The following is a 13878-nucleotide window of genomic DNA, read 5'->3' on the forward strand; positions in this document are numbered from 1 at the left end:
CCCCAGTGTCTTTATGAGTGAGTTCATACTCTGCTCTATGTCTGTCTCTCTGTCAGATGAGGCTGCCCTCCAAGCCCTATGCCAACCTGCCCATCTATTCCCTGGGCTCTACCACCACTCTACCCAGGGACCGGGTAGCAGCCCTGGGGAAAGCTGCCAGTATAGCTGGTCCAGCAGCAGCAGTTTCAGCAGGAAAAGGAAAAGCAGCAGCCTCAGCAGCAGCAGCAGGACCAAGCAGAGAAGCAGCAGCCCCCAAGCCTGAGAAGCCTTCTACCAGCCACCATCGCCTCAGCCTTCAGAAGACCATGTCCAAGTAGGCATCCCTCTACCTCTTCTCTAGATTATAACACTCCCTGTTTAGATTTACAAGACTTATTCTCAAATGAAGTTATGTTCTATTTTAAGAGCAACTGTAGCCGACTGAGCCCAGTGAGGCACAGGGACAGAACCTACTCTGTTACACAACTTAGTGTTAACCTCTCCTCCCTCCCTCTCTCAGGTTGTCTAAGCACGGTAGTCTGGAGAAGTCCCATTCCCGTGACGAGGTGGAGCTCCCAGCGGAGCTGACGCAGGACTGGAGCACCATGGAAGTGTGTGTGGACTGCAAGAAGTTCATCCACGACATCATCTCCTCCAGCAAGCACAGCCTCTCCCTGGCCACCAAGCGGGCGCGCTTAAAACGCAAGACCCAGTCCTTCTACATGTCGTCCCCCAAGGGAGCTGATTACCGACCCTCGGAAAGAACAATCAACGAGGTCTAGACTCTCCCCTCGTCATTGTCTACCTTCTCCACTGTCTTCTAGCTACTTCCAGAACTTATGGCACAATACAGAACTCTGACTGACTGGGTTTTGATCTGGATGACCGTGCTGCGATCCGGCCTATACCAGTAGACGTGTCTAGTTTAGTCTGTCTGTCGATGCTGTCAGAGCGGGCTGTGGACCTTTACTTTTCTTTGGAGGAATGTGGACTGTGTAGTCAGTGCTTGTTGCTATGTTCTCTGATCGTCACATACAGTACCAGTACTTTCAGACAAAAGGATACTAGTCCATTTTTATACAATATTTTGCTCAGTAATGTAAATGTTCCCATAATGTTCTGCCATAGAGAGGTGGTTAAGGACACTGAATGATCAAATGTAAAGTATGAGGTGGTGTAAATATTCAAAGTGGTATGGCCTCAATCACCCCCTATACTGGCACAATTGGTGGAATGTGGTAGGAGCTACTCGCCCACCGAAAAATCAATAAGCACAAGGCAAAATAACGCTCCATATTTGAATTCCTCAGGCTGTGGTATTCTATTGTAGGAGAGTAGGTGTAATGTTAACAACACAAGTCACATACTGAGAGCTGTGAACACCTTAAAGTGGAGACAATATGAGACAAAAGCAACAAACGATTGGATGATGACTTGAAAGGATATAGAACTGTAGATGTTTTTTTTTTACAAGTTATAATTTTCTATGGTATGGTATACATGTGTACATATGGTTCGGCTTAGAGTCAGGTGGTTTGTGATGAAAAGTTGCCTCCCCCTTTTTACTCTTCTTGACATGTTCAGGTTGTTTTTAGCTGACGGTACAATAATGAGTTATGCTCATTGATGTTCTCTGGGTTCTGTGCGGTCTTGATGAAGCATCATTTTACCATAAAGAATAACAGGTAAACAAACAGCGTCTCACTTTGCTCAAAGTTGGATCATACCCATGAAGGTAGCCCAAACCTCTCACCTGTCTCTCCGTAGGCGTAGGGTCTACAGGAATGTCATGTGTCAGCGTTAGTGCCAAAAGATTCCCTTCTGTCTAAACCATAATATAAAACCCAAATAAGTATTTTTTTCTGGTGTAAATACTCATTGACCTCGTTATAGATCGCCATCGCAGCTCCCGATTTAGAGCATGCTTCTCCAAAAGACGTCAGACTACGGAATATACTTACTATAGAAATAGAAAGAATAGAACGGGCGTCCCCATTCAAGTCAATGATGGCATAATGGGTGGACTGGCAGCCATTTTGAGTGTACCCATGCCTAGGTCACAAATATATAGGTTAAGACAACGTTGTCATAAATCTGGGAACAGTGCCGTTGCTAACTACCATTGTTGTATATTATTATGGGATATTAGAATCCTGTTGTCTTAACCTTTGTCATCTTCAACCTAGACCCATGCCAGGAAGTAAAATCAGGATGTGTACCCTTCATACTGTGCTGTGATGTTTTGTTGAGTCAACTCAACTGACATTACAAAAAAATGTATTCCATTGCTTGAGTCAGATCAGTTAGCTTCATTTGAATGAACAGTCTTCATTACCATGGCAATCCAGCATCAGTTGATAGAACATTCCAAATAACCATGGAAATTATCTCATCGCAATACCAGTCATGGTATTGTACATGGAGTGTACAGATGAGTTTACCAGTCAAATTTCCAGAGTTAGCACTTCCAAGCCTGTTCTATTCATTCTATTTCAATGATACTAACGCTATGACATGATGAAGGAACAGTATTGACACAGTATTTGTCACTGGTAGTTGAACACACGCGATATCATTGAGCAGGTACAGTAATTGTGCTAGATAATCATAACAAAAGCAGACACAAACAGTAGAAATCCCTTTTTGTCAATATTTTGTATAGCCTGTGCCCCCAAAAATCATCTAGTCTGTCCCAGTAACAAGCATGCGCCCCCAGAAATATATGCATATATGAAATGATCTCAAATTGTCTTTCTTTGCTTTACAATAGTTATGGTATGATTTAACATGCTTAAAACCACCCTCTGTTTTATTGTATAGGCAGCAAAGAATGGTATTACACGCTACTCTACTGTTCAACTCAAAGCCTCAAAATGATGCCTTCATGAATTTGTATATCAGTTGTGTGTGACTGTGGTGTGTCTTAACCATACAGTTTGTCTCTAAACCAGAAGCAGAAGTATATTTCGGGAGCCAGGAATCAGGATGTATGTATATTAAAGTGACTATTACAAATCCAGTCTTGTTCCTTATATTTCTGCCTTAAATACACTGCCTTCTTCTCTCATCATTAACATATTGTTGTGACAGATTGAATCCACAGCGACTCAGCATACTGTATGTAAATATTATTTATAGTAATGTCCGTCCATAGAGCAGGTCTGTGTTTCCTTGACACTTTACATCACAACTAAAATCCTTTGGACTTGGGGCTATTAACTTAGCCTAGATCCAAACTAAATTGCTCTGTTTGGTAAAGTGAAACAGAACTATTCAGTTAGGATCCAGGCTACTATTAACTAGCTTAGAGATTGTTTCTCACAAAACAAGTCATTGCAGGACAAAATATGGACTACAATAAGTAGAGGTGATCTACTGTGTGGTACATAAAAGAAAGCCCAAAATGTGACAGCAACATGCATGTACTGCTGTGTAGCTTGTATCTTTAATCTGTTCAAACCTTCCAGATGTAACTCCCTCCCAGAGAGTTGAAGAAATTATGACAAAGAATAATAAAAATGTAATGCAATACCTTTATAACGTTGTATGGATATTTCATTAAGTGACATGCCAGCTTTTCAAGAAAAAAATAATATTGAGAAACCAAAATATTGAGATTTTTTTTTTATTGAGATATAAAACAATAACAATTTATGTACCTTTTATAATAAACTTTTTCTTTCTATAGAAATAACCTATTTCAACAAATGTTAATAACTTAGTAGAACAGTGAATATGTACAGTATAATTTTCAGTAAAGATAAATCAGTATGTCCTAACACATTCATTCAAATTAATACATTAAGAATACTTTCAAAGTAAAACAGCACCTTTTTTTTTTTGCAGCAAGTAAATACTTAAAATAAATTAAATGCACTTTATCAGTAGCAGTGGTCAGTGCGGTCATTATACATTGGGTTCACAGAACGTAATGTAGGTACTGTATGATTCAATACTTATTCCATAAGTCTACGGACCAAAAATATGGTTCATTCTTTGATTATGTGGGTTAAGTTATACTATCCAAACAATACACTACAATTTACAATAAATATACATTCCCCAGAAATCAAGTTCATCGACACAGCAAGGAACACAATGTAGCCAATGGCCATACATTTTGTCCCCATGTCACTTATGGAGATTGAGAGCCACGGTCGACCGTGGTGCAGTAGCTTGCTCAAGGGCACAACAGCAGGAGATGGCATCTAGGATAGAAGAGCCATTTAGTATAGCTCTGATAGGATACTGATGCAGTGCCACACAACAACTAGTTTAGACATTAAAGTTTAGGCATTAACTCCACATTTTTACGGTTAGGGTTAAGTTTAGGCATTAAGTGTATGCTTTAACTCCGAAATCTTAAGGTTAGGCATTTACTCTGAATGGTTAAGGTAAGTGTTAAGGTTTGGGATAGGTTTAAAACAAAAATCTCAAAAACAACTTTCTATCACTGGATTCGAACATGTAACCTTTGGCACCAGAGGCAGGTAACCGAGCGGTTAAGAGCATTGGGCCAGTAACTGAAAGGTCACTGGTTTGAATCGCTGAGGCGACTAGATGAAAAATCTGTCGATGTGCCCTAATTGCTCCTATAAGTCACTCTGGATAAAAGAGTCTGCTAAATGATTTAAATGGAAACTAGTTGGTGGTGTATGAGGGGAGTTTCCCCAATATAATGTAAACCACTTTGAACATCTGGAAAAGCACTACACAAATCTAATCAGTTACTTTCATTAATGAGTTTTTCTTCTTCCCCTTCTTCCTCTTCCGGTGTGTCTTCAGCCTGCAGGTTGTTGTTGTCCCCGATGATGACATATTGCAGTTGGGACCCGTAGACCTGGATACTCCTCTGGAGCTCTGGATCTGGACAGGCCTGTACTGCTCTCTGGTGATCACTGGTGACGTTGCCTCCCATTGCCTCTGTAATAGAGTCATCAATGGAATGCAGTACAGTATATGAAATTTATGAATCTAATGGCTTCTTTGAACTCATTAACGAAAGGTAAAGTGAAGGGTAAAATGAAATTCTTAAGCTCCGAGCTCCAACGGTGCAGGTCAAAAAGAGAAGTGAATAATTATAATAGTATAAACAGTTGAAGTCGGAAGTTTACATACACCTTAGCCAAATGTATTTAAACTCAGTTTTTCACAATTCCCGACATTTAATCCTAGTAAAAGTTCCCTGTATAAGGTCAGTTAGGATCACCACCTTATTTTAAGAATGTGAAATGTCAGAATAATAGTTGAGAGAATGATTTATTTCAGCTTTTATTTCTTTCATCACATTCCCAGTGGGTCAGAAGTTTACATACACTCAATTAGTATTTGGTAGCATTGCCTTTAAGTTGTTTAACTTGGGTCAAACATTTCGGGTAGCCTTCCATAAGCTTCCCACAATAAGTTGGGTGAATTTTGGCCCATTCCTCCTGACTGAGCTGGTGTAACTGAGTCAGGTTTGTAGGCCTCCTTGCTCACACATGCCTTTTCAGTTCTGCCCACACATTTTCTATAGGATTGAGGTCAGGGCTTTGTGATGGCCACTCCAATACCTTGACTTTGTTGTCCTTAAGCCATTTTGCCACAACTTTGGAAGTATGCTTTTGGTCATTGTCCATTTGGAAGACCCATTTACGACCAAACTTTAACTTCCTGACTGATGTCTTGAGATATTGCTTCAATATATCCACATCATTTTGCCTCCTCGTGATGCCATCTATTTTGTAACGTGCACCAGTCCCTCCTGCAGCAAAGCACCCCCTCAACTTGATGCTGCCACCCCCGTGCTTCACGGTTGGGATGGTGTTCTTCGGCTTGCAAGCCTCTCCCTTTTTCCGCCAAACATAGCAATGGTCATTATGGACAAACAATTCTATTTTTGTTTCATCAGACCAGAGTACATTTCTCCAAAAAGTACGATCTTTGTCCCCATGTGCAGTTGAAACTGTAGTCTGGCTTTTTTATGGCGGTTTAGAGCAGTGACTTCTTCCTTGCTGAGCGGTCTTTCAGGTTATGTCGATATAGGACTCGTTTTACTGTGGATATAGATACTTTTGTACCCGTTTCCTCCAGCATCTTCACATGGTCCTTTGCTGTTGTTCTGGGATTGATTTGCACTTTTGCACCAAAGTACGTTCATCTCTAGGAGACAGAATGCTTCTCCTTCCTGAGCGATATGATGGCTGAGTGGTCCCATGGTGTTCATACTTGTGTACAGGAATTGTGATACAGTGAATTATAAGTGAATTACTGTGTCTGTAAACAATTGTTGGAAAAATTACTTGTGTCATGCACAAAGTAGATGTCCTAACCGACTTGCCAAAACTATAGTTTGTAAACAAGAAATTTGTGGAGTGGTTGAAAAACAAGTTTTAATGACTCCAACCTAACTGTATATAAACTTCTGAATTCAACTATATGTGCTTGTATCTGTGAATGTGCTTGAATCTTGTAACACATCACTTTAATGATATGAATTGATGAGAATTTGACTAACTTACCATGCCTAGAATCCTCTGAACCCATGCTCTGAGGTTGTTGTATACACGTTGTCACACCTAGAAAGTTGCCATCTCCAATGATGCAGTTACTCAAATTGGAATGGCTGATGTTGATGACGTAAGTTGGGGCAGTGTTGGTCCTCCTCCTCTCTGTTGTTTGGGATGTGAGAAAAAAGGGAAGAGGTTGAAAAATGGGAAATAGCCTGTTGTTGACAATTAGTATCCCGGCGATTCCCGTTGCGTCATGATGATGACATACTGTAAAAACCTTCTATGAGCTTTAGTTTTGGACACGTGGAGAAACCATTTAGATGTAAGCTTACACTTTATCTTTTAAAAACTGGATTTTATATGAGGAATGGAACATTCTTGAGCCTCTGGAACATTATTGGGCCTCACCTGCATCGGACACCAAATGGTGCTGGGTTTCCAGTGCTTCCAAAAGGTAAAGTGGGGTAGAATTCAGCTTACCATATATATAACATACACCATATACTACAAAGAAAACGTGCTGCAATCTAGGCCAAGTTAGCCTACCTCTCTAAATACCACATAACATTACCATTTCTATTTATTTATTTAAGTTAACCTTTATTTTATTTAGAATCACAAAATCACCGTAAGCCTAGACTATCCATAACCATATTTAAATGTTGATGAAAACGACATTAAAAGTATAGACATGTAGGCCAAAGTAATTTACTTGCAATTAATCAAATGAAAAAATTTACACTTTTGAAGAGACTTACCTGGGAGGCCGGTGACTCTTTCGAACTGTGGTGGGCACTGGCAACACTTTTCTAGTGAGTCGAAAAAGAGCAGACAGGCGTTGCGACCCTTCTTCAGCACCACCTGGAGCAGTTTGGCAGCCTTCTCCATGTCTGTTCTCTGGGACCAGATCACCTGGCTCTCATACTCTGTGATGGTCCGGGAGCTCAACAAGTACACGCACAGCCTTTCCACCGCACAACATGACATAGATTTGCTAAGAGCGTGTAACTGAAGTTGTAAACTCCTTTCTTGGATGAGAGAGCATGCAAAAATAACAGAAACAAATATTTCAGTGTTGTTATAACATGATAATAATATGCATTTGCTTAATTCATTCGAAAGAAAATGTGATGGAAAGATGAAAGAAGTGTAGTGTAGGCTAATGCAAAAATATCACTTTCACATCGACCCTGTTATTCTCATTGGTTGTTCCCCATCTAAACTACTTTCTGACTGTAAACATAACATCATCTCGTGCCTGCCTGCCCAACATTCCGAACAAACGCATTTCCATTACATTTTAGATCTTAACATTAACACCTAACTGTATAGTTTATAGTGTAGGCCTAAATACAGAGTTTTCTTGTATTTCATCAATTGCTTCCATACATATATATCATAGGCCTATCCCTTTTTGTTTAGATTGAACCATTGTAATCTCGGTTAACGCATAGCTAAAATTGTAAACTGTCAATCCACGAAAGATTAGAGGAAAGTGATTTCTTACCAGGTAAAATCTCGCCTTTTTCGTTACATTGTAACATCATTGTTAATTTGACAGAACGATATAGGCTACATTACAACATTGTATCACGTGTGTTTCTTTTCGACTGAGAAATGAGCTGTGCAATCGGTTGTCGGTCATTTTTATAGGTTGCGGTAGCAAAACTTCTGAAATAAAAGTCCCTAATGCTGGGGGCATGCTCAGACTGTTTTGGGAGTTTCCACTTGCTTCCGCACTCATAATAAATTCCCCAACCGCGCTTGTATTGTCAAGAAGAACAGAAAAAACTGGCAAGAATTGCAGAAAATTGGCCATGATATAAAGTTTTGTTGACGTTATAAATACATTTTAATTATTTGAATATTATAGGATAGCTAGAGTAGCCTATGCTTAAACCAATAATTGCAATAGCCATTTGTGGAACACTGGAGGTTTATCACCACAGTACATTTGGTTTCAGTTTGTATATTGATTTGATATTCAGTTTTCTCGTCAATACCTCTTAGACAGAAGGTCCTAGGATGATTCGGTGATATATCTATCAGATGAGGGTAAGGACCAATGTACAGGTCCCCCCCATTAATTTCCTTTGGGAAAAAAGTTGCTCTATGTTGATTTCAGTAGGGGAATATTATGCAATCGCTGCTGAGGGACCGTCTTAAAAGTGCATTACGCTGTAGCTGGTGTTTACAGAAACTTTTTTTTAAATTAAATAATCTATAGATCTTAAACCAACTGTTTATCCCTCAGTAATTACATTTTAAAATTGTATCTTGTTTATTTTTAATGGATTTTATGTAAAAATATGAGCTCAAAAAACATAAATAGGCCTATGATCTTTCTCACTCGTACGCAACCTACTGTAGCCTACTTGCATGACCTAGAGAGCTAAAATCACCTGTGGCAAAGTCACTATTGCCTCTAACCCATGATGCACCCATTAGAATTCCCATTTTAAAGTTCCCTGATTTATAAATGAATATTTCATAATTATCCTTTTTTAATGGCTTCCGCTCTACATGTACAGACAAGTGCGGTGTGTTCCCTGACCTCTATTATCAAAGTGAATTACTTTTTACAGCTGTGGTTATTAATTAATGCACATATCTAAATTTCAATAGCTTCCAGTCCAAATGACATATACATCAGTTTATATCGTTGACCTCCCTTGTCCATAGTACACCCATTATAATTGCAATTTTATATTGCATTGATATTCATACGAATATTTCCTGTGATAAGTCTAATTTTCAATAGCTCACTGTCGATATGAGCTATAGATATACAGACAAGTGTGATGGGTTACTGGTCCTCTCTTATCAATGGTACACCTTTTATTGTTTCAGAATTCCTCCCCTTTGATTTTCTACAAATATTTATTTTATATTTACAGATCTAATTTTCAATTGCTTCCAGTCCAAATTACATATACACAGTGCATATTCACACCCCTTGACTTTTACCACATTTTGTTGTGTTACAAAGTGGGATTAAAATTGATTTAATTGTATTTTTTTGTCAACAATATACACAAAATACTATGTAATGTCAAAGTGTAAGAAAAATTCTAACATTTGTAAAAAATAAAATGTTTTTTTAAATACATCTAATTGGTGTAATAAGGAGGAGGGTTTTAGATGTATAGTACCAGTCAAAAGTTTGGACACACGGGCCTCCCGGGTGGCGCAGTGGTCTAGGGCACTGCATCGCAGTGCTAGCTGCGCCACCAGAGTCTCTGGGTTCGCGCCCAGGCTCTGTCGCAGCCGGCCGCGACCGGGAGGTCCGTGGGGCGACGCACAATTGGGCTAGCGTTGTCCGGGTTAGGGAGGGTTTGGCCGGTAGGGATATCCTTGTCTCATCGCGCTCCAGCGACTCCTGTGGCGGGCCGGGCGCAGTGCGCGCTAACCAAGGGGGCCAGGTGCATGGTGTTTCCTCCGACACATTGGTGCGGCTGGCTTCCGGGTTGGAGGCGCGCTGTGTTAAGAAGCAGTGCGGCTTGGTTGGGTTGTGCTTCGGAGGATGCGTGGCTTTCGACCTTCGTCTCTCCCGAGCCCGTACGGGAGTTGTAGCGAGGAGACAAGATAGTAATTACTAGCGATTGGATACCACGAAAATTGGGGAGAAAAGGGGATAAAATTTAAAAAATAAAATAAAATAAAAGTTTGGACACACCTACTCATCACAGTGTAATTCTTTATTTTTACATTGTAGAATAATAGTGGACATCAAAAATATAAAATAACACACATGGAATCATGTAATAACAAAAAAGTATTAAACAAATCAAAATATATTTTATATTTGAGATTATTCAAAGTAGCCACCCTTTGTCTTGATGACAGCTTTGCACACACTTGGCATTCTCTCAACCAGCTTCATGAGGTAGTCACCTGGAATGCCTTTCAATTAACAGGTGTGCCTTGTTAAAAGTTCATTTGTGGAATTTCTTTCCTTCTTAATGCGTTCCTTCTTAATGCGCCAATCAGTTGTGTTGTGACAAGGTAGGGGTGGTATACAGAAGATAGCTGTCACACCCTGATCTGTTTCACCTGTCTTTGTGATTGTCTCCAACCCCCTCCAGGTGTCACCCCAGGTGTTCTCTGTTGGTCTGTTGCCAGTTTGTCTTGTTTGTCAAGTCATCCAGCGTTTTTGTGTCTCAGCTCCTGCTTTTCCCAGACTCTCTTTTTCTCGCCCTCCTGCTTTTGACCCTTGCCTGTCCTGACTCTGAGCCCACCTGCCTGACCATTCTGCCTGCCCCTGAGCCTGCCTGCCGACCTGTACTTTTGCCCCACCTCTGGATTATTGACCTCTGCTTACCCTGACCCTGAGCCTGCCTGCCGTCCGGTACCTTTGCCCCACCTCTGGATTATTGACCTCTGCTTACCCTGACCCTGAGCCTGCCTGCCGTCCGGTACCGTTGCCCCACCTTTGGTTTACTGACTCATGCCTGCCTTGACCTGTCTATTGCCTGCCCCTGTTGGATTATTAAACCATTGTTAATTCGACGATGTCTGCATCTAGGTCTTACCTTCATACCTGATAGTACGAACTGGCCATGACTGACCCAGCAGACCCGGGCCATCTGCGCAACGCCATCTCTTCCCAAGGACCCTTGGAATTGCTTTGTGGTCTTAGGGAGGGGGTCCAAATGTTGGCTGAGCGCCATGACCGGGCGTTGGACATGCTGCTGGATCTATTTCGCGGGTTGTCTGGGGGACAGCCTGCCACGGTGGTAACCCCACCACCCCTCAGCAACTCGGCGGTTAGCAGCGCCACCCCACCGGCCACTCCATCTACCCGGGATCCCCGTTTACCTCCCCCTGAACACTTTAATGGAGAGTCGAGCACCTGTCGGGCGTTTTTAGCTCAGTGTGCCCTCATTTTCGAGCTTCAGCCCTCCTCTTTCCCCTCGGATCGCTCCAAGATAGCCTACCTCATCACGCTGATGTCTGGGAGGGCTCTCATTTGTGCTACCGCCGTATGGGAACGACAGCCGGCCACGTGCGCGAGTCTGGAGGGGTTTGTGGGAGAAGTGAGGAAGGTATTTGATGCCTCGTTCTCCGGGAGAGAAGCTGCCTGGAATCCTGCAGGACGCCCGCAGAGTGGCCGACTATGCAGTGGATTTCCGCACATTGGCAGCGGAGAGTGTGTAGAACCAGGAAGCACTATTCAACAAGTTCCTGCACGGCGTCTCGGAGGATGTAAAGGATGAGCTTTCTGCTTGGGAGTTACCCACGGATCTTGACTCCCTCATCGCTTTGACCATCCGCATCGATGGGCGATTGCAGGAACAATGGATGGAGAGGAAATTCGATTTCGCTCGCAAATCCAGGGATTCCACCTCGCCTCCGAGGCATCCCTGAAGTCCCCGACGGTCCCGTTTCCGAGAGTCACCGAAGACGGCCGAGGCACTGTGTCCCAAGCCTATGCAACTAGGCAGAGCTGGGCTGTCGCCAGTGGAACGGCAACATAGGATCAACACAAGGAGCTGTCCCTGCATTGAGGGACTTTTGGTCATTTTGTGTACTCTTGCCTGGTAAAAGACCTCTGGTCATCATGTGGTCCTCTGCCACTGACCGGGCATTCCGGGACCTTAAACACTGCTCTTATCCTGGTTCATCCTGACCCTTCCAGTCAATTTGTGGTGGAGGCCGAGGCTTCGGATGTCGGAGTGGGGGCTGTTCTGTCCCAACGTTCTGCCATGGACCTTAAGCTGCATCCCCGCGCCTTCTTCTCCCACCGCCTCAGCGCCACGGAGAGGAACTACGATGTGGGGAATCGGGAGCTTCTTGCGGTGAAGATGGCATTGTAGGAATGGAGACACTGGCTAGAAGGGGCGGAACATCCGTTCATTGTGTGGACCGACCACAAAAACCGCTATAACCCCACGGTTACCACCCCGGAGCCCAAGACCATCCTTCCCACCTTGTGCCTAGCGACGGCACTCAGCTGGGGTATAGGGAAACAGGTCCGGGAGGTGCAGTGGTCCCAGCCGAACCCTGGGGGGAGCCCAGATAACCGGATGTTTATGTCTGATGTTGTCCGCTCCGCAGTCCTGGAGTGGGCCCATTCCTCCAGGCTTGCCTGTCACCCAGGCTCTCGTCGAACCCTGGCCTTCGTGTGACAACGCTTTTGGTGGCCTACTATGGTTCGGGATGTTGCCGCGTTTGTTGCCGCCTGCACGGTCTGCGCACAGAACAAAACTCCTCGGCAAGCTCCAGCTGGTCTTCCACAACCACTGCCTGTCCTTCACTGTCCCTGGTCCCATATATCCCTGGATTTTGTCACGGGTCTCCCTCCGTCTGAGGGCAACACTGCCATCCTGACTGTGCTCAACAGGTTTTCCAAAGCCGCCCACTTCATTCCTCTCCCCAAACTACAGTGAGCTAACATCGCAAAAAAGGGCATCTACTGGAAGATGGGTAAAAAAAAGCAGACATTGAATATCCCGTTGAGCAGGTGAAGTTATTAATTACACTTTCGATGGTGTATCAATACACCCATTCACTACAAAGAAACAGGCACCCTTCCTAACTCAGTTGCCAGAGAGGAAGGAAACTGCTCAGAGATTTCACCATGAGGTCAACGGGGACTTTAAAACAGTTACAGAGTTTAATGGCTGTGATAGAAAATTGAGGATGGATAAACAATATTTTAGTTACTCCCTGATACTAACCTAAATTAAAGAGTGAAAAGAAGGAAGCCTGTGCAGAATACAAAATATTCCAAAACATGTATCATGTTTGCAATAAGGCACTAAAGTAAACTGAAAAAGTGGCAAAGAAATTCACTTTATGTCCTGAATACAAAGCGTTGTGTATGAGGCAAATCCAACGTAACATACTCAGTGATGTGTTATGTTGGATTTGCCACAAATTAGATCTGTACATGAATTAATAACCACAGCTGTACTTGGTGATATATTTTTAGAAAATCAAAGGTGAACCACTTTGCAAAAAATATGAAGGTGTACCTTTGATAAGAGAGGTCAATGAAACCAACACACGAGTCTGTTGATCTGTAACTCATATGGACAGTGAGCTATTGAAAATTAGAACTATCACAGGAGATATTTATGTAATATCAGTAAATAAAAATTGCAATTCTAATGTGTGTAGACTACTATGGACGAGCGCGGTCAGAGACGTAACCTCAAGTGGTTTTAGATGTATATGTCATGTATGTCACACCCTGATCTGGTTCACCTGTCCTTGTGATTGTCTCCAGCCACTCCAGGTTTCGCTTATTATCCCCGGTGTATTTATCCCTGTGTTTCCTGTCTCTCTGTGCCAGTTCGTCTTGTTTGCCAAGTCAACCAGCGGTTTTTCTTGCTCCTATTTTCCCAGTCTCCATTTATTTCTAGTCCTCCTGGTTTCAACCCTTGCCTTTCCTGACTCCGAACCC

The 13878-nt window shown here is 42.6% G+C and overlaps 2 protein-coding genes across 9 annotated transcripts in view; one reads left to right on the plus strand and one right to left on the minus strand.

Moving 5' to 3' along the window:
• LOC129857377 (protein spire homolog 1-like) overlaps positions 1-3519 on the plus strand; it is a 58758-nt gene extending 55239 nt beyond the window's left edge. For all 7 annotated transcript variants that reach the window (XM_055925566.1, XM_055925568.1, XM_055925567.1 and 4 more), the window contains 2 exons: positions 57-313; positions 500-3519. In XM_055925566.1, the coding sequence (XP_055781541.1) occupies positions 57-313; positions 500-761 (519 nt within the window). In that variant the 3' untranslated portion in view covers positions 762-3519. The remainder of the gene's footprint in view (positions 1-56; positions 314-499) is intronic.
• Positions 3520-3615: 96 nt separating this feature from the next.
• On the minus strand, positions 3616-8190 carry LOC129857378 (uncharacterized). 2 transcript variants are annotated; one of them, XM_055925575.1, is made up of 4 exons: positions 7978-8190; positions 7229-7494; positions 6480-6629; positions 3616-4902 (listed from the first exon to the last, which is right to left on the minus strand). In XM_055925575.1, the coding sequence occupies exons 2-4, from the start codon at positions 7455-7457 to the stop codon at positions 4703-4705; spliced, it is 579 nt and encodes a 192-aa protein (XP_055781550.1). In that variant the 5' UTR covers positions 7458-7494; positions 7978-8190; the 3' UTR covers positions 3616-4702. The 2 variants fall into 2 exon arrangements, with proteins under 2 accessions (XP_055781550.1, XP_055781549.1); XM_055925574.1 differs by having other exon boundaries at positions 7229-7498.
• Positions 8191-13878: the final 5688 nt, after the last annotated feature.

The sequence above is a fragment of the Salvelinus fontinalis genome, chromosome 6 (genome assembly GCF_029448725.1).
Source record: "Salvelinus fontinalis isolate EN_2023a chromosome 6, ASM2944872v1, whole genome shotgun sequence".
Lineage (NCBI taxonomy): Eukaryota > Metazoa > Chordata > Actinopteri > Salmoniformes > Salmonidae > Salvelinus > Salvelinus fontinalis.